Genomic DNA, 16,757 nt, shown 5'->3' on the forward strand with positions numbered 1-16,757 from the left:
ACGCTCATATCTGGCCTCTTCTGCCTCACGTGTCTGTGTTGTTGGCTCGTGACCGCTCTGCCCTCTTAACATTGACAGAAGGGTCGTGTGTGGCTGAGGGCAGGCGATGCTCTTTCTTTCTCTTTCTCTCTCCATCATTTTTGCCGCTCTTTCTCTCTCTCTCTACCAGTTTCTCTCCTCATGAAGGTCACTCCCACATGTGCTGAGCCTTTTAGCCACACTTCCACTTTCATCCTTTATCTCTCCTCTGCCTGTTCCTCTTTCATTCTCCTCATTTTTACTCTTGAACGCGGTGTGCTAGCGCTATATGGACCGCTCTCTCTTTCACCTCCCCCTCATTTCTCTAATGGCACTGAGCTGGCCCAGGTCCCGATATCAAAGCGGGTTTTTAACTGAGCACCCAGCCAGAGTAACCTCACAAGTGACATATTCAGAACAGATTGGTGATTGATGGGAGAGTGTTGTATAGAGTAAATGCAGAAATTAAGACAGCAGAGTCTCTGTGGATACAGTGATGATTCAGATGGATTATTTGGGGGATTTCTTTTCAGGAAATTTGAGGCCTATAAAGCTAATTGTGTTAATGCATTTGCATAAGATGACTACTGTATGTAAATTAGGTGCAACGCCTCTAAGCATCTCATACATAGATGGATGGACCAGATATTTGTAACACGTTGCTAATGGTTAATAAAAAAATGTTCAACAGTCTATAAACATCTGGATGGCTTTTATAAAGCTGCAACTAATGATTATAATAGCTTTATAAATGGTTGATATACTTAAAGCATCTATAAACAATATTTAGATATGATAGGATAGAGAGGAAACATTTGGTCCATCTATCTATGTCATTTTTAGAGATTATTTACCTACGATTTGTTAAAGATTTATAAGTTATTTGATCATCATTAACAAATACTTAATACAGTATTTACAATGAAATGTGTGCAACAATAATCTGTTAATAAATAGTTTACTAATGTGATCAGAAAGTAATTATTATCGACTCTTATCAGCTATGATACAATATATATAAATTAAGAACTAATTATTTCATATTACACAAAGTAATGATAGAATATCAGAAATTATAGCTTATTATTAATAAATATTATTATTATCATTCCATGGTTTGTAAACAGTAAAAAAAACATTTACATTATTTACTAAAGTTTAATTAACTATCAATTTACCATTTATTAATGAGGGATATATCAAAGATCATTAGCTGTTATCTCTTTAAATAATCAATGAAATGTCGGAAAATAGATAAAATTAAATGCCTCACAATGACCTAAAATCCAAAATCAAATTGCTTTTTTTTGTCTGATCAACAGTCTCACTCACAAAACTATTAATCACAAAAGAAAATAATTAAAACCTTTACAATACATAAGCCGGAACCAGAAAATGTTTTGCATTTGTGTTAGAAAACGATTAATCAATTATCAAAATAGTGACCACTTCCTTGTTTCACAACACTGTGAGATCTTCTGTTGCCTCTCTGTTATCATGTAATGTTTCCTGGTCCAGTCAGATAATAAATGTGTAACTGTAGCCAGTGAGATTTGTTGTTAATCAATGAACGTATTGTGTCATATTGCTCTAGAAATGTTTTAACCCTTACACATCCCATGAAATGAAATATGCTTGCATCATGTTCCTGGGTGTGTTATATGTTCCTGTCTGTATTTGTACTCTAAAAATATATTTACGCCGAACTTTTCTCCTTCTGCAAAGTGTCAAAAAACTTTATTTAGCACATTTGGTCTTGGGCATGTATACAAATTTAATCCTGTAGCTTTTCCCCACAATTAAATCCCTCAAATCCATTCCCTCCAATATTAAGTTCTGCCTCTACATCCTGTCTGAGCACAGCAGCAGAAACCTTTAAACACCATTTTGCTCTCTCCCTCTCTCATGCACATTTCTCCAGAACTTGAATCAGAACCCTCGCACGTTGCTGCCCAAGTTTTTCGGCCTCTACTGTGTCCAGTCGGGCGGGAAGAACATCCGCGTGGTGGTGATGAACAACGTCCTTCCCCGCGTGGTTCGCATGCACCTCAAATTCGACCTGAAGGGCTCCACCTACAAGAGGCGAGCATCCAAGAAGGAGAGAGAGAAGGCCAGGCCCACTTTCAAAGACCTGGACTTCATGCAAGACCTGCAGGAGGGACTGATGCTGGACCAGGACACTTACAGCGCGCTGGTCAAAACCCTGCAGAGAGACTGTCTGGTGAGTTGGATGGAGGGAGGGGGATACGCTACACTTCTATTTGATATTGAGATAGACGGCGAGACAGAAGGCAGGAAGGAGTAGAGTTTTGCACGGGTCCAGTTTTGCAAACCAGCTCGTAACCCACAAAGCTCAGTACCAGAACCAACCCTCTACATGCAAGTATGTCCACGTTATATCCGGACCTGGCCTGTAAATACCGACGTGTGATTAAACAAGCAAGCTGCTCTACAGTTTCCCTTTAAAGCGCTTTCTTTTTTCTTCCTCCTGGTTTAAGATGAGATCTCCATGCTTAAATCAAAATCTTCTATTTCTCTGATTTTTACTCCAACCTGTGAATTTACAATATATAAATGTATTTTTTTACCCATCACACAACTCATTGCGGCGGGTAGCCCCAGGTACCAGACCCGGTGCAGGACTCTGTGTAGAAGGGAGAAGGAGCCTAGGGGGAGATGACGAGGGGGAGAATTCATATAACACCCGTGATCAAGAGTCTCCAGAGAGAGAGAGGGAGAGAGAGAGAGAGAGGAGGAATCCTAGGCAGCAATGGTTAGCGGGAAGGATTAGAGGAGTGTTTGAAGGAAGGATAAAGTGATGCCATAATGCAGCGTCTCAAGGGGAAAGAAAGATAACGAGACGGAGAGTACAAAAGAAAATGGGAAAGAGTTGGAAAACGAAGATATTATGGTGCCCTGATTAATAAAAGAGGATCACGGATGAGGGGGAGGAAGGCTGTAAAAGAAAAAGCTTTTCATGAGAGTGTTTGGCATTCCCAGGACCCTTCACTATAAATCAGAGCTTCGTTACGAGCACCGGGTTTAACAGGGTGCCTGCACTTGTCTTGTAAATCACCACCTCATATTTACTTATATAGTGCATGTGCTTTGGAGGGAGTACATGCACACTGGCTATCTTAGACATTGTTTATTACTGTGTGCATTGCTGTTCATAGCTCAGTATAGCTGTTACAGTTCTCCTCCCCTCTCTGGTGCTGACACTGTTATGCACTCCGCATAAAAGCTTTCACACAGATTTATGCCGTCACGCGTCAGTCAGTCAGTCACTGCGCACCTATCAACTGTCCTGTCCGTGTCCTTTTTGCTCAGGTGCTGGAAAGCTTCAAGATCATGGACTACAGTCTGCTGCTCGGGGTTCACAACATGGACCAGGCGGAGAGGGAGAGGCAGATGGAGGGCTCCCAGGGCGACAGCGATGAGAAGAGGCCCGTGGCCCAGCAGAAGGCCCTGTACTCCACCGCCATGGAGTCCATCCAGGGAGGAGCCGCCTGCGGAGGGTCCATCGACACCGACGACACGTGAGTTCAGCCACAGAGACAAAGAGGCTGCTGGCAGAAGAACCGGGTGATACATGTCACCGCTGGCACTTTAAAAGGGAGAGTGCATGTCTCAGACTTGCACATTCATGCCACATTAATCATGATAAATAAAATGGAATATAGACGAACAATGATAAAGTTTTCTTTAGAAGAGCACTTCAATTTAATTGCTTCCTCTTCTCCCGACAGTTAAACTGCTTTCAGTCCTTATTCTCTTCTTCCTCGCGTCGTCAGTTTTCAAAAAATCGTCTTCAAACTCTTCTTATTAAACAATTTCCACTCATGCTTATTACACTTCAGCTGACACTTCAAACCCTTTCAGTGTTTCATCTGACACTTACACTGCTTTTAGTGCTTACACTCTCTTTCCTCACTCCCTTCAACTTTTCCCCATAAAAACCTCTTCACACTCTTCTTATTAAACAATTTCCACTCATGCTTACACTTCGGCTGACACTTCAAACCCTTTCAATGTTTCATCTGACACTTAAACTGCTTTTAGCGCTTAAATTGAAACTGCAATTCCCAGAGAATATAAACTTTTAACCTTTTTATTTTCTTTAGACCTTTAATTTTCAGCACAAGTGGGCAAAAATGTTCCCAGAAAATGTTGCCTCTTCCAGTCTAAAAGGGCTGAAAAGTTGACACTGAAGCAGGTTGCTACACTTTCAAGTGACCCTGATGTTAAGCTGCGTTTACGTTCAATGTGTATTAAAAGGTCGTCAGTACGGTTATAGGCCGAAACCTGCTAACTATGAAATTATACATTTCAGTTGAAAGAAACAGAAGTGTCTTGCCTTTACTATTAGATTCTCACAGGGGCCATTTTCTTGTTTGGAAAAGTAGTTTAGAAGACTCTGAAGTCGGGTTTCAGCACCTCGACTGTAATCCAGCACAGTGGTTAAAGGATTATGAATTATTTGGTCAAAATTGAGCGGGGCTGTAGTCAACAAAATAAAATGCTGGTTGACTGAAATCCAACCTACTCTTTAACCAATCGATTGGTCGAAAAAATCTGCACCAGTGACGATTTGGTCAGACGAGAGCCTGTCGACCGATCAATCGACCGACTGTCCAGAAGGTGTCAGCCTCAAAGTTGAGCACTTCCAGTGGGAAAAGGAATCGATATAAAAGGAACCTCTGTAGGACAGTGAGTGTGATGTTTGCCTAACAGGAGAACGAGTTGTCAGACGTGCTCCCAGTCTGTAAAGCTATAGTTCCATAACTGTCATTTAAACCAAGAGTACTGCTGGTTTTAAATCCAGCCATCTTACTGGGACTTGTATACACCTTTTAATATCAAAGTAAGCATCCAAATAAACAGACGTCACGACATACTATTCATTCCTCTATTCTGCTTCTCGCTACAGGATGGGCGGTATCCCAGCTGTGAATGGAAAAGGGGAGAGACTTCTTCTCTACATCGGAATCATCGACATCCTGCAATCCTACAGGTGATCGTCACAGCAGTCATGTGATTACACGTGATATTTATCAATCTAGACAGCTTTAGTGTGAATTGCTGAGCGTTGTAGAGTTGTCCATAGAGATGTCGGCCTTCAACCTGGTTACTCAAGATAGTCCACAGACCTTGTTGTGAGCAGTTTCATGTCAGAACTATGTTCTTTCTATCTACCCGTATCACCCTGCAGAGGGAAGCGTGCATCTATACTCGATACAGCTAGCTCACTTAGCACCACTGAGCTAGTTAACGTTACAGCTCAGCCGAGGAGGATGCCATTAGATGCACACTTCCTTCTGTGTAGGGATACCGTTGGCTGGTGTAGTTCGGTAGAAAGAAAATAGTTCCTACACAAAAATGCTCACAACGAGGTCTGTAACCAGGTTATGATTTCTGGAAAGAGACATTGTTGTTTAGTTTTTCAAATGTAATTTTCGTGGTACTTTGAGCACCACAAGACGAGAGCCACATAGTTCCATTATATTGCAGACATTTCTACGGTCGGTATTTCCAAAACTAGGCAACTCACACCACAACAAGATCGATAAATAGCACCACATCGAAGAGGAAAACTGTATTTCTGAGATGGGAGTTGACGGCCCCTTTAAGGTTCTCGGCCTATGATCCTAATATAAAAGACGGTGTTTAACATCGCTGTGTTAAACCGTGCTTCTCTTTGTTTCCGCAGGCTAATCAAGAAACTGGAGCACACGTGGAAAGCTTTGGTTCATGATGGGGTGAGTTTTTAATAGCTTCTTACTTAGAGACACAGCTATTCAGATGCAGAGACATAAAGTAGACTCACACTCATCCAGGAGCTCATGCTCAATACATAATGGACTCTCTCCATCTTATGTTGTATGACTGGTTTTATTTACATACAGTCTGGCCTTCTCTTAGGAGAGTACACAAAGTACACATGTAGCGAGGCCCAGGCCCCATAAACAACAGCCTCAAGCTGTGAGGACTTTTATTAGCTTCAAATTTGGCAAACTTCCTTGTTGTGAAGAACAGCCTGTCTGTCTGTGTATGTTCAGTCTGCTTGTCTCCTCCTTTGTCCGTGCATTTCACTCCCTTTTAATAAGTCCGGCTAAATCTCCTGAACTAGAAGCTCTACCTGCTCCGTACTTCCCACGGTTATTGAAGAAGTTACAGGTCTATTTAGACATGCTCGTGTATTAAAGCTTATTAGACATCAGCTCTCAGCAGAGCTATGGGTTACTCAAATGTGAATTATATGCCTATCTCCAGCCACAGCTGTCTTTTATTGGGCTAATCTTTTAATAACGCTGTGTGCATGACTAAGTTTGACTTGTATTAAATCCCCTTTATGAACAGTCAGCCTTTCTTTAAGTAACAGAGAGAGACACAGTGATGTGTGAACCTGAATAGGTTGCACACACATATATATATATACAGTATATATACATATTTACTGCATGTCTCTTTGGGTTCTGAAACAATCCCTTCACAGTTTAAAAAAAATGTGTGTGCATCAAAATGCGACAGATAACCTCTTGCAAATATTTTGATATCAACAAATCATGATCACATTCAATTTTATCATGCTTCCATAAACAAACAGGACCTGAACCATGAGGACTGGCAGCTCATGCCGGCCCACGTGCAACATTTTTTTTATTGTGTGCTGCCAGGATCACAGACCGTCTTTGTTGCATAAATGTAGCCGAAGCCTGCAGAGCATTTCAGAATGCCCTGTGGTCGGATGAGCAAAGGGATGATAGAAAAGCACCTCACATCTCTTCATACACTCACTGTGCATCATCATCATCATCGTCATCATCATCAGGTTGTGCTCAGGATAGAATCCTACCTATCAACCTCTTCCCCCATCTCTCCTTCCTCACTCCACTCTTCCACTCTGAAACACAATCAAACGTGAGATACGTGTGAGAGAGAGAGGAAGCCTCCCTGTGACGGCCTCCTGTGTGTCACTGCTGACAGTGAGAACAGGTTCTCCACACTAAGGCTCTAGCGAATAGGTTGAAGCTTCATTCACACGGTTCACATTCAACATTCTAAATAAACATTTGAATGCTGCATGCATGCGTCTTTTCATTATGTTTAAATCGAATTGTTGTTGTTGTAGTAAATCGAACAAAGAATTCTGCTTCAGTTCTTATTTGTTGGCGTTTAGCCTTTCAATGCACTGATGAGTTGTATCCATTAAAGAACGTTTGTTTGATAGAAGAAGACTAGCTCATTTTATTTGAATTGAGAATTTCTTTCAAGGATTTAATATGTTTTTTTTAGGCTGATGACGTCATAAGATATGACAACAGACATTCAAAGCTTCATTCAAAAACCTCAAAAGAAGCTTTGAATGTTAAAAACAGACGTTCGGTGCAGCTTACTCCTTCCTCTCTCTTTGTTACGCTCAGCCTCAGTTAGGTGAATGCCTTGAAAAGATGTTACTCATAGTGCTTCAGTGGTGCTGATGCAAAGAAGCTAATAATAACTCTGTGCTGTATCTCCTCTTCCTCTTCCTCCTCATCCCTCCGTCCTTCTATCAGTCTAAACCAAACACCGAGTGTCACCTGTCACTCTGCCGGCGGTGTGATCTCAGTCTGCTGCAACATAAATAATGTCTGTCCCCTTGTCCGATTGTGTTTCTGTCCATCATTTGTCCTGTCTGGTGGTTTGACCGAGAGAAAAGAAAGACTTAACTGAGACTCTAGGAACTAATAGACATTTAAATCTGCTGCGAGCTCTTCTTTAATCATTTTATTCATGCACCGATCGTCTCATTAATCTCTCCGTCTCTCCCTCAGGACACCGTATCAGTCCACCGGCCAGGCTTCTACGCCGACAGATTCTTCAAGTTCATGAGCAGCATGGTTTTCAAGAAGAGCTCCTGTGAGTTCAATTTGGGTCGAGACGCTACCTTACATAGTCAGACGGGGCTGTGTGGGAAGAGCCACAGACGCAAATGTCAGATGCCGGGCTTTTGTCTCTTTTACTGCCGAGCTCTGACAGCAAAATCAGATACAGTAACGAAGTGCCCTTTTAAGGTGCCGCTCCGTGTCACGCGAGCCTTAAACATCCATCTGAGCCTCGTGCACTTTTTTCTTTTTCATCACCGTCCAAAGATTTTCACACATAAACAGAGAATTCTTGGCAACGGGGAATGAAAGGCAGATGTGATGTTGTCATTTCAAAAAAAAAAAAAAAGTTTTTTCTTCAACGCACAATTTAAATAGTCTTATTCACACTGCAGCGTCGCAATCTAGAGATCCTGTGAAGCGTGTAGCCACTCATACATACCGGTCCAATTCATCTGCCGACACACTGCAATGATGTTTAGATTTGTGTGGACTGACCCTTAAAAAACATTTGACTCAAAATCTGAAAAAAATATAGTAGTAATTTATTTCTGAACACAAAAGGCATAAATAATAGCTGACAAGTATAAAAAACAAACACAAATGTGCTTAATATTTTATTCTGACAGCATAAGATACCATCACACGTCCATTCGAGTCGTGTGTTAATGTGTTAATCGTTCCTCAGCTCTGAAGTCATCTCCATCCAAGAAGGGTCGTGTGTCGTTGTCGGTGCCTAAGTGTGTTGGTCCTGGAGCAGCCTGGTCAGCCAGCCAGCTGCCCTCCGAGAGAGACGAGAACATCTACGACCTAAGAGGAGCTCGCAGCTTCCCCACGCTGGAGGATGAGGGTGAATAACACCTGCAGACAGTTGCAATGCAGAGACTTAAAGGGATAAATTGGATTATTTTGAAGTGGGGTTGTATGAGGTAATATTGTGTGTGTGTGTGTGTGTGTGTGTGTCTCTCTTCTCTCTCTCTCTCTCCTCCAGGGCGACCAGATCATCTTCCATGCACTCCTCCATCGTTTGAAGAGGCCACCACAGCGTCAATTGCCACCACCCTCTCCTCCACCACCTCTCTCTCCATCCCTGAGAGATCCCCCTCTGACACCGGCGAGCACCCCCGCTACAGGTGCTAACACACACACACACACACACAGACACACACATACGCTTTAAAACAATTGAGTCATCCATTGCAATCAAATAACGTAACATTTATTTCATATCATTGTGGCCAAGAGGGATAAATGAATTCACTGGCATCTTGTTGACTTCATTTTTTGGTACTAAATTCAGCGTATTTACAAATTCTTGACTAATTGGGCTGAAATTAAACATTTTCTTTCCTCTTTCTGTGTTGACTCGATTCTAAGTTCTGCCAGTATTTTGTGTTAATGTGTCTCGTTTCCACAATAGTGAATCATACTTTTGTTGCATTAATCTGACTAAAATCCTTTAGTTACAACTGTGTGTGAAAGTTTTAGGAGACACAGCAACATGTTGCATGTCGGCCCGCGGCTGCAGCCGTCGCATAGAGCTTGTACTGACACTGTGTCCTCTGTCTCCAGGAGGTACACCCAGTCTCTCACCCATGACGGAAGGTGAGTCGGGAGCATGAATCCTACTTTCTCTTCATAAACCTTTTTTAGCAGGATTAACTGTTTTACAAAGTCATGAGGCTTTCTGGTTTCATGTTGTCTCAGTATTTGACATTTCTGGGTGCGGTGGGTGGATAGAGAAAATATGATGTCAGCCTGGTCTGGTGTTCATGAGTCGGCCCATTCTTCCTGTTGCTAAGTTGTGGCCATGTTTGTTTTTCACGTGTGTCTCGTTTCCTCTGTGGGTGTTATTTTATGTGTGTTTGTTATGACCCCAAGTTGGTCTCAGGGAGAGAGAGTAACACAAAGCCAGCTGAGGAGTATGAGTCAAGTTGTTCACAGTTCAACCTTTTATTGCCAAATACGGATATAACATGGATAGCAAGAAATCATCAGGGAGATCCCTGGTCAGAATAACAAACAAGCCAGTCTGGAATTGAAATTAATTCACAAAGTGAACTAAACTGCCCAAAAAGAAAAGTTACATTTCTCAGCTTAACTCCCTCAGCAACACAAAAATAGGAAAAAAGGAATGTAGCACAACTTGGCAGCTCTCCCCTACTGGGCTTCCTGTCAAGAAACTTAGGCGGTTAAAGGGATAGTTCATATTTTTGGAATCGGGGTTGTGTGAGATACTTATCCATAGTCGGTGTATTACCAACAGAAGATAGCGGTCGGCATGCTGTTGCTAATAATTTAACAGCTTTGCCTTCAGACATTCATTTCAAACACAGGTGTTACAGGTCTACCTCTGCCTTGATCGGTTATTAAGTTTGGGTTATTCTATGACTTTGGTGCTTTAAAGGGTCAGTTTGTTGGTTTTCACCAAAGTCACACAATGACAGAAACAAACAAACAGCGGTCGACGAGCAACTCCCGTGTTCTGCGAGGTAAAATATCTGTTTTTGGCAATGGGGTCTTGTGTCTTTGAAGACAGCATAGACAGAGATAACATCTGCAGTTCCCCTTTAGAAAGGCAAGGTAAAGCGGTGAAAATATTCTGAATATAGCATATATGGCTAAACTATATTTTACTGCTGCTCCTGTGCTGGTACTCCTGTCTGCGGGCCATCGACTGTAAGTAAATACACTGACTGTCTGTCTGTTGGTGATCAGGACCCAGGAGGAGCTGCGTGTGCGTGAGGAGGACCAGCAGACCATCAGAGTGGAGGTGGAGTTGAAGAGACACGACAGTGAGCCCACCATCTCTGTTCCACAGTCTTCACCTGAAGCCAGGTAACACCAACAACACAATGCTGAACAGAAGGGATGATTTTCCAATAATGTGTAACAACTGATAGATTATAAAGTCCATCAAAACACATCATGTAGTCTAATAGTCTTGATTTTCCATTGTTTTTTATGGTAATATTTGCTAAACTATTGAGAGTTAGAAAGAAGTGAGCTTACCAGACATGTTGGCTGCACAACACACCCAGATCTCCAAACTGTCGGCGGTCAAGTTGCATTATGGGTAATGTAGGAGCCTAGTTTCGACAAGGAAGAAGAGTGCAGGACAGAAAAAAAGACGATATCTCTGGTTCTGTTGCATCGATTTTTATCCTTTTTTTGTTTTAACTGTCCATCGGTTTTCCAACAATGTTATGGAAGTACTACAGCGGTGGAGTACTCTTTTAAGTCATCGTGCTCTAATCACAAGCTCAGTCAGTTGTTTTGTGTTTGTAAATACTGGCTTTGCGGCCCAAACACTTTAGCATAGCACCCTGCAAATTCAGTTTTGTAGTGGATTTTCCCTTTTAAAACTTTTAGGCTCAATACAAATAATAAAATACAATTGTTTCTGTGCAGATCTTTGGTGCTCAATATTCTATCAATTATAATTTAATTACTTGATAAGTGAAAAGCATATTCAAATGAAAAATATCTGTCTTGCAACATGTTGCCATATTTAGCATACCTTCAAACACATCAACTCTCCATTATGTTAAATAATTGAATACACCAGACAGACCATGAATATAACCATGACACACACACACACACACACACACACACACACACACACACACACACACACACGTCTGTCTCTTTTTCACTGTAACCAATGATGACAAGAGTCCGCCCTTTCATACGCTCTGAGTATTCATGTGACCCCGATACAGGGTGGATAAGCTGTGGAGATGTAATGAGTCCTTCATGACCTCGATCACCAATATGACTCAGTTTGATGCGCACTATAAATAAATAACCTGTCGCCAGTGTCTCACCTGGGCTCAGCCAGCTGTTAGATAAGCACATCTTACCCGTCTCTCACACACACACACACACACCCACACACACACACACGGTTCTTAGCATGCTACATATAAACACTGAAAGCAGCTTGAGCCATTTGTTTATTGGACTCTGGGGTTCCCTGTTATGGTGCTACAAATGCTGCAGGCATCTACTCTATTAGGTTATGAGAAAGTGCGCACATGCATGTAAATGTTGGCTGTGTGTACGAGCAGTGTGTGTTCTTTCATGGGGTGGGTCGTGGGGGAACCAGTCGGTAGAAATAGGGCAGTGGGGCAGGAAGCCTGCAGGCCTGGGGCGCCTACATTAACGCTGGGGTGACATGTTGAATATTCTAACCTGGTTTGTAATTAAAGTTCACTAGTTTTGGCATTTTGGCTTTAATTACAAAGTTTAAAACTGCATGTCAGGAAGAAAACAGCAGGGGAGTCTTAAGTCAAAGCATAACATCGCACACAAAAACACTTGTGTTGCAGTCGAATAATCCCAAAAAATGTGTATTTTTCTAAACACTTTTCCTCGACTTCGATGGACGTTAAGAGAAGATGTGAAGGAGAATTTATAAGGACTCAGGAAACAACAGCAGCTGTAAGAGGATCCGACCGAATTTATACTTTAATAAAACATTAGTACAATGAATGTCAGACACGATTCTGGACCATTATATTTCCTGTCCAAAATAGAATCAAACCTGCTAAGAAGGATGTTTTCAATTAAACAGCGAATGGTGGGCAATTTAAATGTTGTTGCTGCAAGGAATTATCCCATCCTTCCTTTAATGATCCAGTGTGCCCTATGCTAAAGGGGATAAGAAAAGGAAGCATTGATGCACCTTTCCTTCGCATCTAGTTATTGGACTAGCTGGCACATGGCTGCCACTTAATAATTCATTTCACTCAGCTGGGAACCTTCCTAATCAGAAAAGACTATTCGACCGCGTCCTTGGTGTAAGCCGCATTAAATAAACTACACTCAAACAGATGGGAACACGGCAGTGGTGCTCACATTTATGCCGGGGTTAAGTCAGCGAGGATCAAGTGAATAATTGGGTCTGTTGCTGAGAAGGCGGTGGCTAGACATATGGCTCGGGGGCGTCTGGAAGGAGCTGGGGGGGGGTTGAGAGTGGCTGAATCAACCATCTGACTCCTCCGAGCTGCCTCTAACTCACCTGCAGCTGGACAACCGGCTGGATGGATGTGAGGAGAGAGATGGAGCGGAGGAAAGGAAATGGGAAACGGGAGGACTGATTGGATAAGAAAGACACAAAGAGAAGATGAGAATGTGTGAATAAAGACTGGAGGAGGGTGAGAAAGACAGAAACAGTGTTCTTGAGTTAAAGAAGAAATATGAAGAAAGAGAGCAGCAAATTAGAGTCAAAATACAGCACATTTACAGTTTTGTAAAGATACTACTTGATGAAATGACAGATGGTGGGAAACAGAGACGTTCTGTAGTGCAACCCCCCCCATCTTACCCTCCTCATTTATTCAGCCAGCTCTCTCTCTCTTTGAGATGCCAACTCAGCTTTATTTTGCCTCCGTGGCCAACTGCTGGGCTTTTCCTCTGGTGGAGCTTAGCTGAAAACACAGGAGCTGAGAGAGCGATGTGGATGCGCCCGAATCCTTTCTAACAGTTGATGATCTTGCCAGGAACAATAAAGGATTGTGGCAGCACACAGACGGCTGGCAAATCTTTGAGCTTAAGCAGCTAAACACCCACACACACACACATCTGTTGAGTGGATCTAATAGCCCGGGTCCTGCTCCTCTGCCCTGCTGCAGGAAAGTGGCTTATGACAAGTGACCCAATTAATGGCTCTCAGTGTGTGTGTGTGTGTGTGTGTGTGTGTGTGTGTGTGTGTGTGTGTAACCATGTTGTTTATTTGGTCCTTAAACTACAGAGCTTTTGTAATAATGACATCACTGTATCTTTTTCTACACCAGATTTAAGGCAAAGATGCCGTGTGAAGGGAAATGAACAGATGTATTGTTGTTATTGTAGTTTTAATGGTCAGCTGATTTGGACTAATTATCAACACAGACATAAGTTGCAGCAGCAGTTGTGAAACAGGTCATGGAGGCAATTAAAGTACTTTAAAATCCAAAAGATCACACTGATGGGTCTCTGTATATCTAACAGAAACTGGTTAAAGCTAATTTGGCTTCATTTTGATGGTGCTAATTTGCCAAAATGTAAACAAATAAAAAGGTGTGGTAGCCAACAGCGTAACTGAATATATGGTAATATCACTACTCCAGTTTGTGTCCCCCAAAGCATTATTGAGGGTCCCACAGTGTCAGACTTGACTCTTTAAAGCCTCTTTCCCACTGAAAAACCTGCATGAACGGACTAATTTTGGTGAGAAAATGCTTTAATAATCTAATTTCTATCTTCCCACAGTGATGTTCAGGAAGGAGCTGGTGCAGAGGCTGCCAATGATGCTGCTGCTGCTGCTGCAGCACCCTCCAGCTCTTCGTCAGCACCTGAAGCAGCAGCAGCCTCCTCCTCCTCCTCGTCTGCCCCAGATGCTCCTTCTTGTTCCGGGGCAGCCAGTGAAGCCCCGTCCAGTCCCAAGGTGGTGGTGGAGACAGACAGGGCCAGCCAGGTGTCCGGCTCAGGCTGCACCAGCCAGGCTTCAGTCGATGATGAGGACGACGTGCCAATCACAGATATCTACTTTGTAAGTTAAACCCTCCACACACACACACACATGCACACACATTTATACTTTTAGAGTCCTGTTAAGACCAAAGTAAGCACAACTCAGAGCAGGACTAGCTCCAATCACTTCTCATCTGTTTGACTTTTTTATTTAGCCATCAAATCATCTTTAATATTCAATCAGCTTCAATGTGTGTATCGGCTGACACACACGATATGTTTGTAATGAACGATGTATCTATGATCATAAAGTCGAGGACTGAGCTATATGATCTCCCACAGAGGCGTTGACAGAAGGACCGCAGAAAGGGAGTAGCGACTCTGGCCGGTATGGGAACGAGAGTGTGTGCGGTTATTGCTTGCAGTGTGGTGCATTCAGTTAAAGGAATAGTTCGACATTTTGTGAAATAGGCTTATTTGCTGAGAAGTTTGACACCACTTTACCACCGTCGTCTGTTAGTCTGTTGTACAGATGAAACAAATCAAACATGTTAGAGGTGCTAGTAGGCAGATTTTCATATTCAGCGTACAGACGGTGTGAGAGTTGTATTGATCTTCTCGTCTAACTCGCAGCAAGAAAGCGGATGAGCGTGTTTCCCAAAATGTGTAACTATCTTGTTAGACAGTGTGTTGCAGAGTGATAACAGCATGTCCACATCACTTTGGAGTTCCTGTCTAATAGAGTGGTGCAGGAACGAGTCCGAAAACCCGGAAATGAGTCGGCAAGTTTTGCACTTCCGGTTCCCTCATCTAGCGATGCCTCAAATACGTTCTGTGGTTAATGCAAGCTTTAGAGATTTCAACATTTCGTTCTACCAAAGAACAATTTCCCTCTTGTCAAATTTGAAGCTTTTTTTTTTGGTCATGTGACCGTGATGTAGTAACGTTTATAGCCTAACTTGCTGAACAAATCGTCTAAGTATCATGAACGTTTGTTTGCTAACTTCCCGGGGTTGGCCAACAAAGGTTCCCTGCACCTCTCTATGTGACCGTTAACACGTCCACAGACACACTCCGCAGCTCGTTTTTGTGTGAATAACTAGCTTTTTGCAGTTTTCGTGTGTTCAGTCTGCAGGATCGTCTGACTGAAAGCAGCCGGCTGCCATCAGATAGTGCTCACTTGGGCAGGTCTAAATCTTCCCAAAAGCACAGCTATGAATGAATGTATGAGTGTCAGGTGGAGGATGGAGAGCGGAGCCGGTGATCACAGTTACAGATAGAAACGTTCCCACCCGGCCCGCACTCCTGCCGGGTGTCTCCTGTCGGGGAATCAAACACCCTCTTTATGTGGCACGAGAAATCCTAATGGCCAACAGGTTAGTCAAAGAGCTCCCTCAGTTATTTAACAGCCCTCTCATCTGACCGGCTCCGACTGAAGCTCAGTTCATGCTTCAAAAGACGAGATTCTGTTTGTAGCAGCAGCAGCAGCAGGGGGTCTGGAACGCTGAAGTGACGCTGAAGTGTAACTACACAGAAACACGCTGCAGGCAGTGAGTGAACAAGTGAAAGTAAGCTGTCAGCACGCGGCCATGTGACCCCCCAACTGAAGTATGAAAGCCTCACAAATCGTGTGTATAGATTATTGACAGGTACATGTAAACTGTCAGGATTAGGGGCGGGGACAATGGAAGATTTTATTGCAATAAAAAACACTCAACAATAAGTTGATCGCGGTGAATTTACATCATCGTAATCATCGTCACACGAGGGATTTAGAAAAAGCTTCTTCCTTTTGTGTGCTACCTGTCTGTTTCTGCTATCTTCATCATCATCATCATCATCCTCACTCCAAACATCCCACACAAATCCCGTTTCTGCACGGCAGCTCAGCCTCACGTGCTGGATGAAGTGTGATCGCTCCTGTATCGACATTCTTATCGCTTCTCATATCCTGCAGGAGTTGGAGTAGTTTCAACCACCAGAAACACTTTCTGTGTCCTGGTGATCAGCCCCTCACAACACAAACACCCATCGCTTACATAATCGCTGCTGGTGCATTTAAGTCTATTATGATTGCAAGAGAGCCAAAAAAACTAATTGCACCATTGCTGCAAGCAAATGAAGACTGAGTACAACGGTATTCAATGTCTCAAATTTACTTTTACAAGCACACAAGGACTTGCTAGCTTGAGATTTTGCGAGAAAAAAACTAAATAAATCTGATTTCAGGTCTTGTAACGTCCAGCAAGTTGGATTTTACACAGTTGGTGTAGAAGCATGTGATCATGTAGCCCCTCCTCGGGTAAAAGGTCATTTAGCTGTGAGATTGGAGTGATTGCTGAAGACTCAGAGGGACACAGGTGTGTTGGTGTGTGTGTGTGTGTGTGTGTGTGTGTGTGTGTGTGTGTGTGTGTG

At 42.8% G+C, this 16,757-nt stretch overlaps 1 protein-coding gene across 2 annotated transcripts in view; it reads left to right on the forward strand.

Annotated features, from left to right (window-relative positions):
* The window catches only part of pip5k1ca (phosphatidylinositol-4-phosphate 5-kinase, type I, gamma a), a 45,895-nt gene that overhangs the window by 25,788 nt on the left and 3,350 nt on the right, over window positions 1-16,757 (forward strand). For both annotated transcript variants that reach the window (XM_031868222.1, XM_031868223.1), the window contains exons 7-16: window positions 1,940-2,239; window positions 3,349-3,557; window positions 4,949-5,032; window positions 5,729-5,777; window positions 7,833-7,917; window positions 8,572-8,733; window positions 8,875-9,016; window positions 9,456-9,488; window positions 10,602-10,721; window positions 14,142-14,421. In XM_031868222.1, coding sequence (XP_031724082.1) covers window positions 1,940-2,239; window positions 3,349-3,557; window positions 4,949-5,032; window positions 5,729-5,777; window positions 7,833-7,917; window positions 8,572-8,733; window positions 8,875-9,016; window positions 9,456-9,488; window positions 10,602-10,721; window positions 14,142-14,421 — 1,464 coding nt within the window. The remainder of the gene's footprint in view (window positions 1-1,939; window positions 2,240-3,348; window positions 3,558-4,948; window positions 5,033-5,728; window positions 5,778-7,832; window positions 7,918-8,571; window positions 8,734-8,874; window positions 9,017-9,455; window positions 9,489-10,601; window positions 10,722-14,141; window positions 14,422-16,757) is intronic.

Source organism: Anarrhichthys ocellatus, unplaced genomic scaffold (assembly GCF_004355925.1).
Source record: "Anarrhichthys ocellatus isolate YVR2014 unplaced genomic scaffold, GSC_Weel_1.0 scaffold42, whole genome shotgun sequence".
Lineage (NCBI taxonomy): Eukaryota > Metazoa > Chordata > Actinopteri > Perciformes > Anarhichadidae > Anarrhichthys > Anarrhichthys ocellatus.